Source organism: Ictidomys tridecemlineatus, chromosome X, assembly GCF_052094955.1.
Source record: "Ictidomys tridecemlineatus isolate mIctTri1 chromosome X, mIctTri1.hap1, whole genome shotgun sequence".
Taxonomy (NCBI): Eukaryota; Metazoa; Chordata; class Mammalia; order Rodentia; family Sciuridae; genus Ictidomys; species Ictidomys tridecemlineatus.
This window is the reverse complement of record NC_135493.1, coordinates 31,244,242-31,262,386: the sequence shown is the minus strand read 5'-3', so window position 1 is coordinate 31,262,386 and position 18,145 is coordinate 31,244,242. Positions and strand designations below refer to the sequence as shown.

General features: G+C 37.8%; 1 protein-coding gene across 3 annotated transcripts in view; it reads left to right on the top strand.

The window, feature by feature from the left end:
* Dock11 (dedicator of cytokinesis 11) overlaps window positions 1-18,145 on the top strand; it is a 186,028-nt gene that overhangs the window by 45,639 nt on the left and 122,244 nt on the right. For all 3 annotated transcript variants that reach the window (XM_013356047.4, XM_021722391.3, XM_021722393.3), the window contains exons 2-6: window positions 1,251-1,367; window positions 1,453-1,542; window positions 1,995-2,077; window positions 3,440-3,509; window positions 4,112-4,207. In XM_013356047.4, coding sequence (XP_013211501.3) covers window positions 1,251-1,367; window positions 1,453-1,542; window positions 1,995-2,077; window positions 3,440-3,509; window positions 4,112-4,207 — 456 coding nt within the window. The remainder of the gene's footprint in view (window positions 1-1,250; window positions 1,368-1,452; window positions 1,543-1,994; window positions 2,078-3,439; window positions 3,510-4,111; window positions 4,208-18,145) is intronic.

Below are 18,145 nucleotides of genomic sequence, written 5' to 3'. Positions count from 1 at the left end.
CCTATTGAATCTGAATATTTCAAAGTTCATTCTACAATTAATGATTGGGTGCCCACCAAGTGCCAGGTATTATTCTAGGTGTGGGGTTATAGCAGTGAACAAGTACAGGAAGGTCCCTGCCCTCAAATAAGCAGAGAGGTCAAAATAGATGTTAGATCATGGTATCTTCCACGAATGAGAAAATGATAGGAGGGTTAAGTAGTGGGCTCCTATTCCAAGTTTAGTACCCTGTACATTAATATCTTTTTGTATTTCTGAATGGAGGAATGGCCATGTGGAGGAGAAAGACTAGCTCCTTTGCAGCCAGATCTGGATTTGAATTCCAGCTCTGAAGGGGGGGGGGGAGCAAGTTACTTAACCTGAGTTAAGAACTTCCTTATCTGTAAGATGGGGATAATGATTAAACCTTTTTCATAGGGTTATTATGAGTATTACATGCAAAAATGTTCAGAAAGCACTTAGTACAGTGCCTAACATGTAGAAACCGCTAATAAAAGCTGGATTTCTCAGCTTCACTGACTCTGTTTCTTTTAACATTAACCTAATGCTGGAGCCTTGCTGTCAATGACCAGCTCAACTAGAAGTCCACCAGGGACGCCTTGACTGGGCCACCTGAACCTCACCCTTAATGCCCTGCTCATAAGATTAAGCATCTCCAATACTCATGTTTGCCCCAGCTATACTGGAACTTGGTACAGTCTTTGGACGTGTACCTGGTACAGAGAAGGCATGTGAATGTTGACAGTTTTTCCTCTTTAGTTACTCAGCTAATAGTGTATACTCAGTAAATGTCAACTCACAGGCTTCCAAATCTTACCATTTTTAATTTTATTTTATTAAAGTTCATGGGCTGGGTGTGTAGCTCAGTGGTAGAGTGCTTGCCTAGAAAGTGTGAGGCATTTGGTTTGATCCTCCGTATAAAAATAAATAAATAAACTTATTGTGTCCATCTGCAACTAAAACATTTTTTAAAAAAAGCTTAAAAATATTTTGTAAGGCATAGAGATGAAGCATAGTAAGGTGCTATTGTTCCAAAACTCTTGTGTTTAGCAATGGAGACTCTCTTGGTATGTGTTTGGTGTATGTATGTGTAGTCATGGAGACTATGCATCTTGTGAAAATGTCTCTTTTAAAAATTATTATTAATACTTTCTTCTTTTGTAAAATAATGTATGTATCTTTAGTACAAAGAGATAAGTTTCTCTCTTCTGAGTTTGCCCACAATAACTTTATTTTTGTCTCTCAAAAAGGAAAAGGCCAAAGTTGTAGAGCCCCTGGACTATGAGAATGTTATCACTCAAAGGAAAACCCAGATTTACAGTGATCCCCTCAGAGACCTGCTTATGTTCCCAATGGAAGATATATCTGTGAGTTCACAAGTACTTTTTTTAAAGAACAAAAACTGCAGTATCCAAGCCAGTTCTTACAGCAAGAATGTTCTTTGTCTTCCAGATCTCAGTGATAGGTCGTCAGCACAGAACAGTTCAGTCTACTGTACCAGAAGATGCTGAAAAGAGAGCCCAAAGTTTATTTGTCAAAGAGGTAAGGTGCTTAATGGCCACAGAAGAACATTTATCTCACATGTATATTTATGTTTTTCAAATTGAACTTTATTTACATAAAATATGTTAGATATTTTTCTTTCAATGTAAATAAAATGTCTAAACTTAATTGATCTACATCATACATCTGTATGATATAATACAGAGAATATGGTTTAAATGTTTTCACAAGAAGCACATATTCCCAGTATTTTTTTTTCTTTTGGATTTGAGTGCTCCCTGGACTTGGAGTCAGAATATTGAAAAGACCCATATGAATTGGTATTTGTTATTAACTGATTGAGTTAGAGAAATATAGTTGATCCCTGTGGGAAGATTCCAATACCAATCTGTCCAAAGTGGTTTGAAAAGTCTATCAGTATATTATCAGATTTTTGAAAAGTAGATATATTGCAGTTTTCCAATATTATAAAGATTTCCATTTTCTTTTAGTGCATTAAAACTTATAGCACAGATTGGCATGTGGTAAACTACAAATATGAAGACTTTTCTGGGGACTTTCGAATGCTGCCATGGTAAGTTTGTAATTCAGGGAAAACCAGCATGAGAATTTGTAAACTTTTTACCTTTCTTAACTATTTCTGAAACTTCTCAGTGATAATAATAAAGCAAAACATCAAACAACTAGAACGTTTGCTAAATAGAATGTTGACTAATTCAATATGTTCTAACTTTCCTCATCGAAATTCTTTCCAAAATGTATGAGTTTACTTTTTGGCTTCGGTGTGTCTGTATTGATCATAAGATAATCTTCGGTTGATACTGGATGATGTGAGCATTTTCCAGTGATATCAGTGAAAAAGCTAGAAGATATTGGCTCAATTTGATGAGCTCCTTGACTTTGTCAAGTCAGTTGAAGGAATGGCATGAATTTACTTTTCTAGGAGCCCAGACTGTCATAGTTCAAACCATATGTACCAAGCTAGGTGACCTTGGACCAGTCACTCAACCTGTTTGAACACTCCCTTTTCTTTCATTTTGTCATTTGTACTACTACTAACCTCATAAGATTTCATATAGAAAATGTTTTAGAAACAAAAGGAGAAAAAAGACATTTATGTATTTTTTTTTTCAATTTTCAAGAACTTTCCTGGAAAAGAAAACAATACTAAAATCATGGGTCCATGTTCACAAAGCAAACTAATGGAAAAGCCAGAATTATACTATGTTGTTGCTTTTTGACTTGGGGAAAGATTCGGTCTTTTCATTGCTAAGAGCTCTGGCATACATTACTTTTAGCAACTTTTGCCTTCCCTAAATATCTGGTATTAGTTAAATCTTTGCTGCTGCCTGCACAAGTGGGGTTATTATATAAAAATTAACGCAGGCCAGGCATGGTGGCCCATGACTATAATCCCAGTGACTTCAGAGGCTGAAGCTGGAGGATTGCAAGTTTGAGGCCAGCCTCAGCAACTTAGTGAGACCCAGTTTCAAAATAAAAAACAATAAGGACTGGGAAAGTGCCCTAGGTAAAAATGAAATGCAGTTGTCTGGAGATATTCATTAATTGTACAATTAACATGTATTAATAATTTTTTAAAAATAAATCCAGAGGTGGGGGTTTGCCTCAGTGGTAGATCACTTGCCCAGCATGCATGAGGCTAGCCCCAAATAAACAAGCAAAAAAAAAAAAAAAACCAAAAGTTTACTGTGTTTGGAAAGGATAAAAGTATTTATCCTTTTATATATATATATTGTAATTGGACACAACACCTTTATTTATTTTATTTTTATGTGGTGCTGAAGATCGAACCCAGTGCCTTGCACGTGCTAGGCGACTGTTCTACCACTGAGCCACAGCCACAGCCCCCTATTCATCTATTGTTGATTTTGCTCTATTCTATTCAATGTCTAAGATAATTCTCTTGCATTTTCAGCAAATCTCTGAGACCAGAAAAGATTCCTAATCATGTATTTGAAATTGATGAGGACTGTGAAAAAGATGAGGTAATGATGAGGGTAACTGTACTGATTTCTTCAAGGTCATTGCTGCTGAAAAGGATTCCAAAGGGAATCGAGAAAAGATGCTGGAAGGAGTTGATTTTGAATTCTCTGTGGCTAGCTTTCAAACTAATTAATGTCTTTAATTTAAAAATAATGTTATATTTCCAAATGGGCTGAGGGGAAAAAATTCATGTGAAATGGGCTGTGATTTGTATACAGACATGTTTCCCCCACCTGTGGGATAATCATGGAATTGTTGTTTTTGTGTTGGGCATGTGGTATGGTGATTCATCTGGACTCTCCTGCCTAATAGATCCCTCTTGGGACAGATGGCTTGGATGTCTGACATTTTGAGGTACAATTTGACCGTTTGCATAACTCAGAAGGCTTTCATAGAAGAGAGTCTGGTACCATGCAGTAATTATTGATTGCCTCCTGTGTGCACAGTACAGGGTCTTTCATTTTACAGTCAACTCTTAAATCTTTACAGGGGAGGGAAGGGCTTTGCTTTAATTAGGAAATGGGGATAGGGCCTAGCTTTGTGCCCACTGCCCAGTGTTGGCTGACCGGCTGCTGTTTTACTGATGGCTTTTGCTCTATTTCAGGACTCATCTTCCTTATGCTCTCAGAAGGGTGGTGTGATAAAACAAGGCTGGTTGCATAAAGCAAATGTAAATAGCACCATCACAGTTACCATGAAGGTAGGAAGTACTTATTATATTATTCCACCTTACTAAGGATATTGGCATAAGTATTGTGTCTGGAAAGTGTTTATTTTACAGTGAGCCCTAGCCCTGCAAAAAACTTTAGAGAATTCTCATAGATGTATGGAGTTTTAAAAACCAAATCCAAAACTTCAGGATAAACCTCAGAAGTGTAACTTTTTAAAGCTGGGCACAGTAGCACATGCCTATAATTGCAGTGACTTGGGAGACTGAGGCAGGAGGACAGCAAATTTGAGGCCAACCTCATCATCTTAGTAAGACCCTCAGAAACTCAGTGAGACCCTATCTCAAAATAATAAAATAGAAAAGACTGGGGATGTAGCACAGTGGTAGAGTGCTCCTGGGTTCGATCCCCAGTACATCTCCCTGCCATGGAAAAAAAGAAGTATAATATCATTATCTTCTGAATCAGAAAATTTAAGAAGGAGACTATCAGTTGATTGAAGAAAATAGCTTTGTGAAAAAGGCATATCAGAGATTTATGTATGGCAATGAATTTAATGAGTGGAAGGATACAGTAATCCATTTGTTTAGCAATATTAAGTAGGCACTTATTAAATTCCTGTCACTGTGCAAAAATACATGAATATCTAAGATGGGTGTTTCTGGTCTCCAGTGGCCTACAGACTGGGTAAGAAATATACCAAATTAACTCCTATATAGTATAATACTTTAAGGTGGTCAAAATAGCCTAACTAGAAAGTTTTGTATTTTGGTTAGAATATTGAGTTGTGGAAGAGGTGTCCAATGTTCAAGTGGAAACATTGAAGAGGGAAAAATTACACAGAGGCTTGAATTCCTTGGATGTGAGGTTGGCTTTTGTTCAGGAGGCTGTGAAGAGCCATTAAAATCCAAAGGAAAAACTAACAAGCTACTTGAAGGTTCTGAACAGAAAAACAAATTATTGCCTGATACCAAATATAACTGTTCTTTCAGATATTCAATGTAAGATCATGTGGTTTGTTGAGGATGATTCACACTTCCATTAAGTATTAAAGGTCATTCTATCTTTCAAATAGCCTGCAAGCAGAAACCATGGGTGTCTATCAAGGGAAGACTCAAATTTTAACTTAATTTACTATTTTTCCTGCTGCTTTCCTTTTAGTAGTCATGTCCGGTTATCACTTTCATTTTCAAGCCCTGAAGATAATGAATCCAAATTGTATGATGCTTCCTGTATATCTCCTCCCCCTAAGCAAAGGCCTTAGTGCTTGCCTGTAATTTCAGCAATTCTGGAGGCAGAGGCAGGAGAATGGCAAGTTTGAGACCAGCCTCAGCAACTTAGTGAGATCCTATCTCAAAATAAAAAAAGGGCTAGGAATATAGCTCAGTGGTAGAGCACTCCTGGGTTCAATCTCCAGTATAAATGGGGAGAGCAAGAAAGGACCTGTTTATTGAGGACTTATGTGTGGTGTGTCAGGCATCCATACTGAGTGTTTTGACCTCATGGTGGCCCCACCAAATAGATACTATTATCATTTTTAGTTTAAGAAGTGGTGAGTGAGGTGTAGGGAAATATAATAATTTACCCAAGATCACACAGTTCCACATTTTTAGAGGTGGGATTTGAATCAAGTAATCTGATGCCAGAGCCTCTACTCTTTGTTTTTATTAACACATATGAATTGAACAAATTACTATATATCACTGTGACATTTCCATACATGCTTGTATTGTGTATCGATCATCTATCTTCTGAACCCTCCTCTATTTTCTCCCTCCCCCAGGCCCCTTCCCAGTCCCCGAGCCTCTACTCTTTTTTTTTTTTGATGTCTAATTTTAGTTTATTCTCCTAGTTTAGTCAGAACAGGCATCAAACTTGACAGTGTCATAATGTCTAAGTTCATACTAAACATTTCTCACTGAATCGATTTTGAAATATTTATTTATAAAGTTAATAGCTATCTTAGAAATTAAGCAGTTCAGTGGATATTTTTTCACACACATTTACATTTAATTAGTGCTAAAAGTAAGATGTTCATAATTTTCCAGTATCAATCTGAACATAAAACTAACCTAAAATAATAAGATGCAGGTTCTAGTACAAATTTTCTAGTTGGTTATACACCCTGGAGAAGGCATTTTAAATCTCTGCCTTCACCCACATTAAACAGGGGTAATCTTACCTTTTCTTAACCTGCCTTCTGAATAAGCAGTCATAAGATTATGTGGTAAGGGCTGGGGATGTGGCTCAAGCGGTAGCGCGCTCACCTGACATGCGTGCGGCCCGGGTTCGATCCTCAGCACCACATACCAACAAAGATGTTGTGTCCGCCGAGAACTAAACAATAAAACATTAAAAATTCTCTCTCTCTCTCCTCTCTTACTCTCTCTTTAAAAAAAAAAAAAGATTATGTGGTAACATTTTGCTGAAGTCACTAATCACAAACAAGGCAAAATATATATTTATTATTATCAGCTATTTTCTAATATTTGATTGATACTTTTGTAATTTAACCAAAGTAAAAATTGCATATATTTAATAGTATAAAATTCAGTAGTTACACAAAGTGAAGTAAAATGGTAAAGCTAGACATAATAATAAATCCATTCAGCCATGTTCTCATTTAGTTATATTAAGAATTATAAAAATAGGTGAAATTTCATGAAAATATTTCTTGTTATCGTAGTTTGGGAATTCCTGCCAACACCAATAGATTGTCTGGCTTCAGCCACTGCCTCGGGTACTTGAACAGTCATATTATCCATAGATTTGGTCAAACAGATTTGGCAGCCCAACTATGATCTGTGAGTTCATAAGACAAATCGAGCATGTAGTTCTCCTCATCAATGATTGCGTCTAACCTCTCATATGTGATCTTCAACCATGAGGTGACAAGTGGAGCAAGCCAAAGTTCCCTCTCAGACACTAAAACCATCAACATCTAGATTATTTTCAACCACGACATCTAGCAGAGAGTCACCAACTTTTCCTTTGGTTGTTAGTGTTACACCATCACTGTTTACAAAGTGAACTTTTACCTTATCTTCTTAGCTGCTCAATGCCAACACTGCTGCCCAGGCCCTGGCCTGGGTTCCATGGCAGGCTACCAGCTCTCGGTGAGGAGCAGTGGGTGGCGTGGGCCGCCCAGGACAGTGGAGGTGATACACAGGAGCCAGGCTATCCCCGGAATGGCCATGGCCCATGGTTGCTAGCTGCTGGATGCCAGCCTCTGTTCTTAACTAGTACACTATCATGCTTACTAGTGGAGTGAGCCCCAAGTCTTCATTATCATATATCTTCTACCAGAGTTATCAGGTTCAGAAATGCATGTGTGAAGGTTATTATAATTCTGTAAAGATTGTCAGAAAATAGTTGTATAATTAAAAAATTAGTGATACATAATTATTGTACATATTTATGGGATACAATTGACATTTCAGTGCACATATACAATGCATAGGGTCGTGTAATTGCACATCTATCACCATTTTTTTGTTAGAAACATTCAAAATCTCTACTGGCTGTCTTGAAATATACAATTAATTGTTGTGAACTTTAATTACTGTGCTATTGAACGTTAGAAATTATTCCTCCTATCTGACTGTATTCCTGAGTTCTATAGTTTTTGACTCCACTCCCCACAAACAGCCTTAAAAATTCAAATACTTTACCCATACTTAAGGTTTATCCCGATGCTAAGTAAATATACTGCATTTAGATTCATAAAACAAGACATTTGGAAAGTAATATACTTACAAAATTATTCACCACAGTATTCTTTAAATCATTTCTCTAATAACTTTGAATTATAATTTGCTTTACACGCAGCTTTTTTAGAAGTCCATGTATTCTAAACAAAAGTCCAATTTCCTGTAAATATGTACATGCTTTATATCTGCTTTCATAATTTGGGGAAATAACTGATTGAATGATTTGGAAGGAGACCGATGAACCCCCAAAGATGTCCATGTCCCAATCCCTGGACCCTGTCAACGTTCTCTTACATGTTACATGTTCCCAAAAGTGAATTAAGGGGCTGGGGATATAGCTCAGTTGGTGCAGTGCTTGCCTCACATGCACAAGTCCCTGGGTTCAATCCCCAGCACCACCACCAAAAAAAAAAAAAAAAAAAAAAAAAAAGAATTAAAATTACTACTTCACTGAAGAAGGAGGCAAGAAAGGAAATAAGGGGAAAGAGATAAAAGAACAGAAACAGGGTGAAAGAGAGATGCTATGTGGTTGGCTTTGAAGATAGAGAAAGGAGTCACAGATCAAGAAATAAGGTAGCTTCTATAAGCCAGAAAAGGCAAGGAAGTGGAAATGGTTTCTCCTTTATCTTGATTTTAACCCAGTGAGATTCTTGTTGGCCTTGTAATCTACAAAATCTGAGTTGTTTTGCCAGGCACAGTGGCGCACACCTGTAATCCCACCAGGTCAGGAGGCTGACACAGGTGGATCGCAGTTCAAAGCCTGTGTCAGCAAAAATGAGGCACTAATGCAACTCAGCGAGACCCTGTCTCTAAATAAAATACAAAATGGGGCTGGGGATGTGGCTCAGTGGTCGAGTGCCCCTGAGTTTAATCCCTGGTAACTCCACCCCTTAAAAAAATCTGAGTTGTTTTAAGCCACCAAGTTTGTAGTAATTGTTATAATAGCAATACAGATCTAATATAGTCAGTTAGTCCAAGACTGATTGTTCAGCTTCTGCACTATCTGTTCCCAAGCCTGAAAAATGTAGCACTTAGAGGGACCACACAGGAACCATAAATTCATGGAGTGGGCGGTGGATCTAAGGCAACCTGGTGACCACATAGCCCAGTTGAAGTGGACAACTGCTACTTGTCTCTAGCTAATTATTATTTTTTCACTGTAGAGCTGGGCTCTTTACATTGCTTTTTTTTATCCCTAGCTGTTTATATTTTGACCAGTTCTTTCTTTTTGTTTTTTGGCATGGGGATTGAGTCCAGGGATGCCTTATCACTTAGCCTCATCCACTCCATTTTTTTTATTTTGAGACAGGGTCTGAGTTGCCTAGGGCCTCACTAAATTCCTAAGGCTGGCTTTGAACTTGTGGTCATCCTGCTTCCTCAACCTCCCAACTTGGGATTATAGTTGTGCACCACCACACTTGGCCTTAGCCAGTTATTTCTTTTTGTGTGTGTGCAAGATATAATTCATAAACACATTGAATTTATCATAAAACACTTGTTTATGATAAAATAATAGGCAAAGAAAAGAAAAGGAGAATCAACCAAATTGGTCACATGAGGCAACACAGCTTTGAACAAAAATAATAGGGGATATTTTGCAATAAGAAGATCATAATAAGTTTTGGGAATCATCTCTGGTTATGGATCTCCTTTATCTCTACCCTTTTCCATATGTATTATAGATCTTCATTTGGATTTCTTGGGGATAAACAGAGATCCTTTCACCCTCTAAGCCAAAGCAGTAGTATTATATTTCAGGTTTGTCACAGGTAGAATGGGCATGAGGGGAAGATCCAGCCCAACCTTCTGAGGGAGTTTTGCCAACGTTGCTTTTTCCTATAGGAATTGAGCTCTGAGTTCAAAATTATCTGAATTAGAATTTGAAGTATTTACTTTCATAATTTTACCACTTTTATTTCTGTATTAATAGAAGATAAGATAATCCTGGCAAAGGATTAGAAATGAGTAACGATTTTACAGTTGTCAGAATTTAACTTGGAATCCTGACAAGGAATACTAAGGGACTAAAGTTTGTACCCACACATGCCCTGGAGCAGGGTGAGGAGTCATATTAGTTCTTCCTGCTTTAAGACTAGATTGGTTTAGGCATAGCAGAGAAGTTAAACATACTAGTGGGTGAGCCACTGACCCAGCTCTTTGTTGGGCATGCAGAGGCAGAATGGAAGCAAAGGGCACACAAAGTTTGAGACATGCCAAAAGGAAATTTCTACCATGACAGTCTTTGAAAGAAGAATATTAACAACTCTCATAAGCAAATGGGAAGATGACTCAGGTGTGCTATTATCTGAGTCATTTTCCTGATGCTGGAAGCAGGTTTATCCTTGGTGTAGCCAGAGTCTCCTACCTGCTGGGACCTTCACCTCAAACTGGTGAGAAGCTTTGGTAGCTTTAGAAACCAGCACAACAGGACCAAAGCTGGCAGAGTTGAGAGTGAAGAACGTTTTCTTACTGGAAAATCCAAGCTTTGAGAGTTCTTACAAATTCACAGCAGACTAACAGTAAATTGCTGCAGTAGGATCTGGATGTTAATCATGACTCATAGGCATGTAACAGCCCAAGGAAGCCATATTTCTTCCTTTGTATTTTATCTGAGTCTCCTTGATGCACTGTGGTTCTATGCCTTTGAGGTTGAAAGGGAATGAAAGCAAGGCAGCTTGGTCCCTCTTAGAGTGAGCTGTATATTTTAGTTTCCTTATTCATTTAAAAATTTCTAGTTGGGCCAGGTGGTACAGACCTATAATCCCTGCGGCCAGGAAGGCTGAGGCAGGAGGATCGGGAGTTCAAAGCCAGCCTCAGGAACTTAGCAAGGCCCTAACCAACTCAGAAAGACCCTGTCTCTAAAAATATAAAAAGGGCTGGGACTATCTCAGTGGTTAAGCACCCCTGGGTTCAATCCCCTACCAAAAATAGATAGGTAAGTAGGGCTCAGGATGTGACTCAGTGTGTTTAATTCTCCCCACCAAATTCTGAATTTCAAAACATGTAAGCTGGGGCATGATGCCATCCAGCTACTCAGGAGGCTAGAGCAGGAGGATTGTTAGCTTGAGGCCATTCTTAGCAATATGAGGAGCCCTTTTCTGTCCCCCACCCCCCAAAATTATATAGGACCAATCTCAAACTGTTTTTATAAACAAATTCAAAGTTCCTGGACATTTTAACTGTCAGAATTAAGGGAATGTAATGGCATGGAAGAGACAAATAGAATCAGGAGAGAAGGTGCAAAAATAAAATGAAAAAATGAGGATCTGAAGTGACTCAGCAAAGTAAAGTTGATTAACAGGAATCAAAAAACTTCCACTTTAAATCTGTTGAGAAAGCAAACACGTGGCCTATAATGCAACATAAATAATGTAGGCAAAGTAATTTGTATATGGGCTGTTTTAGAAAGTTAAACCTCCTTAAGGTACCTGCCACAGAGTGTTACAAAAACTTTCAAGTTGATGGTTATGGGCTCCAGGAGAAAGGGGCGGGTATCAGGGGACTGACCTGTAAAAAAAAATAATAATGGCATTTTTTTCAAATATGCCTTTTTCTCTCTCTCTCTCTCTCTCTCTCTTTTTTTAATATACCTTTTTCTCAGGTCTGGTCAATTGTTCAGCTATACTGAGCACCATTGTCCTTCTTTTCCCAAAAGTTCTTGCTGAGTAACCCCATTATTGACTGAGAAATGAGCACTGTAAAAGCCAGACTACAGGAGAGCTGCTAACACTAGGCCTCCCTCCACAAGTCAGAATGCTTGGTGCCTGAACACTTTCTTTTACGGAAAAGGATGCTGGCCTAATGCAGCTCTTGGAAAAGCTCTGGGTGCAGTGTCTTATTTTATTCAGCCCTTGCAAATTGCCCTTTTTGTGTGTTATTCATGTTACAACAGGACAAGTCTTATCATAGTGATTAATTTTCCCAATTTGCAGTTTCAAGTTAATGACAATGCACCCCACTACCCCACTTTAATTCCTGGATAAGCATTGGAGAGAAAGTGTAAGATATCATAGAGAACAGATGATTTGGTAGAAACTCCAGTCTTAAGAGAAACCTTTTTATTTATATTCTCTTTCCCAAGTAGCTACTAGAGTCATCTGTGCTTTATTCAACTTTCCATATCAGTGAAATAATTTAATGTGGACTAAATAGCTATGATATTGGAAATGACCTTCCTCTGGTATTTAGAACTATGTTTTTCCCTTAGGGATATAATGATATATGGAATAAGGAAGAATTTGATCTTGAGAGTGGTTTTTCATTTTCAGTTTTAAAAAATTGTTGCACATTCTTGGCTAACCCCTGGGACACCCACCTTTATGCATCTTCTTGGCTCAACTTAATCACATTCCTCTAGTTCCCTCCTCCCCATTCTCAGCAATTAAATGTTGAAGTGCCTTGTTGGTATGTTATCAGGGTTGCAAGTTCAACTGCTTGATGTATGACTCACTTCTGGTGCCCTTTCTTTTATTTTCATAAAAGAGAGCCATTTGTTATATATCCAGAGTCCAAAAGTTCTTAATTACTCTTTGACTGTTAAAGGAGGGTTGTTCTCCTCTGCAGTGGAAGAGTAACAAATCAAAACAGGATTTTACCTAAGAAAGCACATACAATATTAGCATAATTGTTGAGAAGTCAATGTCATTATGTGTATTAGAAAAAAAGGGAGAGAAAATTCTTTTACTTTTGATAGGTTATATCAGACCCTTAGAGATAACAAAATAGTTTATTTATCATTTACTACGGGTAAGGGATTTCTCACTAATTAGTTTTTTATGTTTTGCTTTCCCTCATTCATTGATCACTGTTCAAAAACCATTTATCAGATGGTTCCCTATGAGCCTGTTTCCTATTAAGAATGGAAAACTTTGAATGGAACCACCATTTGACCCAGTTATCCCACTCCTCTGTTTACACCCAAAGGACTTAAAAACAGCATACTACAGGGACACAGCCATATCAATGTTTATAGCAGCACAATTCACAATAGCTAAACTGTGGAACCAACTTAGGTGTCTCTCAATAGATGAATGGATAAAGAAAATGTAGCGTATATACACAATAGAACATTACTCAGCATTAAAAGAGAATAAATCCATGGCATTTGCAGGTAAATGGATGGAGTTGGAGAAGATAATGCTAAGTTAAGCAAGCCAATCCCATAAAAATCAAAGGCCAATGTTTTCTTTGATATGAGCATGCTGACTCATAATGGTGATGGGAGGGTGGAGCATGGGAGGAACTTTAGATAGGGCAAAGGAGAGGGAGGGGAAGAGAGGGGGCAGTGGGTAGGAATATTGGTGGAATGAGTTAGACATAATTACCCTAAGTACATATATGAAGACACGAATGGTGTGAAAATACTTTGTGTACAATCATTGTGCTCTATAGTGTAATATGAAATGAATTGCATTTTGCCATCGTATATAACAAATCACAATAAATATATAATTTAAAAAAAGAATCAACAAGTTCATCACCAAATGGATATCAAATGCCTTTTTAGTCCAAGGTGTTGGTATTGTGGAAAACAGAAGTATCATGTATAAATCTTAAGACCTTTTGGGGAAGGTGAGATACACAATAAAACTAGTTAATTGTTTAAAGGTGGTACAGAGACCATGTGCTATAGAAGTTCAGACTACTGTGATCTGGTGTCAGGAAAGGCTTTCTAAGGAAGGAGAGGGCTTGAAGGAATGGAATCAGATCAGAGAAGGTGATTACTGAGCATGGTGGCACAAGTTTATAATGCCAGAGGCTCAGGAGGCTGAGGAAGGATGATCCAGAGTTCAAAGCCAGCCTCAGCAATGTAGTGAAGCCTTAGGCAATTTAGTGAGACCCTATATCTAAATAAAATAACAAAATAAAGGAAAGAAGAAGGTGGATGTGGAGGTAATATATAGAGGGCAGTTGGGTTATGTGAAGATGGGTAGCCATGGGAGATAAAATTTGTTTGATCCTTTGCTATCTTCCTTTGCTTCAGTTTCTCTCCGTAAAATGGAGGTGATAACAGTAACAACCACAAAATCATTGTGAGGACTAAATGATATGAGAAAAACACTTAGCCAGAGACTAAGACAAAGACTCAGTACATGTTAGCAATTGTTATTTTATATTATTAGTAGTATTGCAGCAGGGCCTTGAATGCCCAGATCTGACATGTTAATCTGCATCATGTGAGGAATTGATATCATTGAAAATTTGAGCAGGGTGATGATGTTCTGAAATAAATCTGAGGGGGCTGGGATTATGGCTTAGTGGTAGAGCGCTTGTCTAGCACGTGTGAGGTCCTAGGTTCCATCCTCAGCACCACATAAAATATAAATAAAATAAAAGTATTGTGTCTAACTACTTCTAAAAAATTAATGTTAAAAAAAATCTGGGGGCTGGGATTGTGGCTCAGTGGTAGAGTGCTCGCCTATCATGCATGAGACACTGGATTCGAGCCTCAGTACCACATAAATGTAAAATAAAGATATTGTGTCCACCTAAAACTAAAAAATAAATATTTTTTAAAAATCTGAAAAAATAATGTCTTTTCAATGAGAAGGATGATTGTTAGACCCTTTTTACTAAGCATTGGGCTACATTACATGGTTTTAAAAGTCTCTAATGCCCAGATATGGTAAAATTACTAAAGCTATTTCATTTTTACCCCATTTCCCATAGGGTGGAACTACATAATATATTAAAACTTGGTAAGAATGTAAAATGATATGATGGAGAGAGATGAATGATGTATTAGCTTGCCAACCTAGTGGTAGGGGTTCTTCAGCAGAACAAAGTTCCCGACATTCGGGTATAATTAACTGCAGCTCAATTCTTGTAAGTCTTGGGATTTTCTTCCCACTGTTTCTTTCATCTTTGCTTGGAACAATGTGAGACCCAGCATGTCTGTTGCTCTCTTGCTTTCTCCTTTTCTTTGCTATCCCTGCCATTCTGTTCTGAGACATTAGTCAAGTAGCTTTCCCTGTCCCATTTCCACATGGCTCCTGGCTCACCTACTCTGCCTCTTCACCTTTGAAGCGTCCTTTCTTAGGGTTTCTGGTTCACGTAATTTCGTAGTTACTCTCTAGGTAACACAACACAGGTAAGCACTCTTGAGATTTGTTATGTAAGATGATAAAAAGATTTTTCTACTTTGAGGATAGTTGGTACTCCAATTTCATGCCTTTCTTCCATCTTTGATGCAGCTGAAAAAGAGGTCTTTAAAAAAATACCTTTATTTATAGATTTTTATGTGGTGCTGAGGATCAAAGCCAGTGCCTCACACCATGCTAGGCAAGCTCTCGACCACTGAGCCATAATCCCAGCCCCAACAAGAGGTCTTTTTGTTCCTATTCCAGACATGGTTCAAGAGGTTGTCATCCAAACAGATCAGGGCCTTTGGGAGATTTGGTGGCACCTAATCCCAGAAAATATTCTCCTTTGGCTTCCTCCCTATTTTATTCTTCTGGGTGATCTGAGTGGGCCACCTTTCAAGATTCATGTTCCTCACTGAGTAAGGGTGAGGAATTGTCAGCTATCAGCTGTGTTCACTATCTAGGAAATAATAAAAGCATGAAGGAAAAGAAAGAAGAATATGGGTGCTATGGATGAAACCCCTGGAGAATCTGCTGTAGGATGAATTATTCATTATTTATTTCATTTTGCAAAATCTCATTGAGTTCAGGCATTGCTGTGGACTCACAGCTGTGGATGAAATATGGACCTTTCTGGTCTAGAAAAAAGTAGTAAATTTAAAAAAGAGATGAATAAGGAGTATTTGGTTAGAGATCACAATATGAAAAAGATAAAACAGAATGCTGTAGTGAAGCCAGGTGCTCATAGAAGACATCTCAGTAGAGGTGAGATTTAAGCAAAGATCTGAAAGAAGTAAGAGTGAACCATGTGGAGATACCAGGGAAGAGGATCCCAGGCCAAGGGAACAGGAAGTAAAAAGGCCCAAAGGAGCTTGCTTGGGATGTTTGAGGCACAGCAGATAAGCCAGTATAGCTGGAGCAGTATGATTAGAAATAAACTCTTAAGAAGTAAGCTGAGACAAGATCATGTTCAGTGCACAAAGGCAGGTTATGGTGAAGATTTTATTTTAAAAAATTTTAACTAGTACATAAAAATATACATAGTGGGCTGGAGTTGTGGCATAGTGGTAGAGTGCTCACCTAGCATGCATGAGGTACTGGGTTCAATCCTCAGCATCACATAAAAATAAAATGAAGGGTTATTGTTTCCACGTACAACTAAAAACAAAATGTTTAAAAAATGTACATAGTAATGGGGTATTGTGATGTTTCTATATGTGTCTACAATGTGTGATGTTTAAATCAGTTAAACACATCTACCTCTTCAAACATTTACCATTACTTTTGGGTAAAAACTTTCAAAATTATTTCTTTTAGCTTTTGGAAGTTTACAGTACATTGCTGTTACTTAGTTACCTTATTGTGAAATAGCATGCCTAAACTTCTTACTTATATTTAACCATTGATCCACCTCTCCCCTTCCTTTCTTACTCCTACTCTCCACATTTTAGATCTCATTCTGACCTTGACGAGAAGCCATGCCATTGGGGGGTTGAGGCAAGATTCTCTGTGGCTGTCATATGATTCTGATTCCAGTTCTATCAGTGACTTGGCTGTGTGAACTTAAATGTGCTCTTGGTCTTCAGTTTGCTGTTAGGTAAAATATGGTTAATGATACTTATCCACAAGTAAGGTTAAAAGAACAGTTTTTGGTTACAAAGGACTTGAGACCTAAGGATGTAAGGTATGCTACAGAATAATTACCACTAGTCTCCATAGCAATCATTTTTATACCTGTCTTCTTTCTAAAATGTAAAAATAATGTAGAACTATATTCTAAATAGCTGCATCTTGGAAATTAAAAAAATACATATCAGGAAATTATGTGTCCAATTTCCCTTTAAGTTCCATATGAGAGATTTAGGATACCCCTCTCTTTGAAAAGGGCACCTTTTCAAGCTTCCCAAAAGTTGAAAGCCAACATATATCATATAATTTGGAAATAAGAAAACATTTTAAGAGTCCTTCCAATCTGTTGTTGGGGCAGTGTCTGATTTCTACATGGAGAATTCTTTTTTAATTAAATTTAATTTAATTTATTGATCCTTTTTAGTTATTCATGACCTTAGAATCCACTTTGACATAGTTCTACAAGCATGGAATACATCTCATTCTAATTCTGACCCTAGTACTTTTTTATATTTATTTTTCATTGTAATTGAACATAATACCTTTATTTTATTTGTTCATCTTTATATGGTGCTGAGGATTGAACCCAGGGCCTCACACGTGCTGAGCCACAACTCCAGCCCCCCCCCCCAGTACTTTTTCTTCCCCTTCTCTTTCCCCACCCACTGCTCCCTTCCCTCTATTGATCTTTCTGCCATCTACATAGAGATGTCTTAAAAAATAATTTCTAAGCCAGGTATAGTGATACATTCCTATAGTTTCAGGTACTTGGGAGGCTGAGGCAGGAAGATTACTTGAATCCAGAAGTTCAAGGCTAGCCTGGATAACAAAGCTGAGACCCTGTCTCAAAAAAAATCAAAACAGAGTATAGCTTAATGATAGAGCTGCTTTGAGTTCAATCCCTAGTACTTAAAACATAACAAATAAGCAACTGTTCCTTACTGTGAAAACCACATGCTTCTAGTGCATGAGCAGTCATTTAGGGTGGGTGTCTCCCAGTCTAGGAAGGCTGCTGTGTTATTTGTTCAAGTTCAGTGAAATAATTTTTGATCATGAAAAAAATGATTTCATCATTTTACAAATGAGGAAACTTGAGAGAAGCGAGCTTGGAAGACAGTTTCACTGCTGATTAATAGGGCATTCTGGCTGAGAATCAAGATCATAAGAATTTCAGGCCTCTTCTCTTTCCAAGTGGCCTTTCAAGCATTATGCTGTATCCTCAGATTCATGAGCTACCTACCTCAGTGTCGTATTCAAACCTAATTGAGGGCCTGGGGAGGTGGTTCAGTGGTAGAGTGCTTACCTAGTATGTGTGAGACCACACATTCAGTCCCTAGTACTGCAAAAAAATAAATAAAAGTCAATAAACAAATGTAATTGGAATGATACAGGAAGTGATTTACTGTAATTTTACATCTCTTTGCATCTCTATCATAATGATGTGCTTTGCTAATATTGGAAGTGGCAACTGCTGAGAAACTTTGCTTGGTGAGGCAGCTGTACATAACAAAAAAATTCACAAACTATAATTTGACTCTGGGCCACAAAT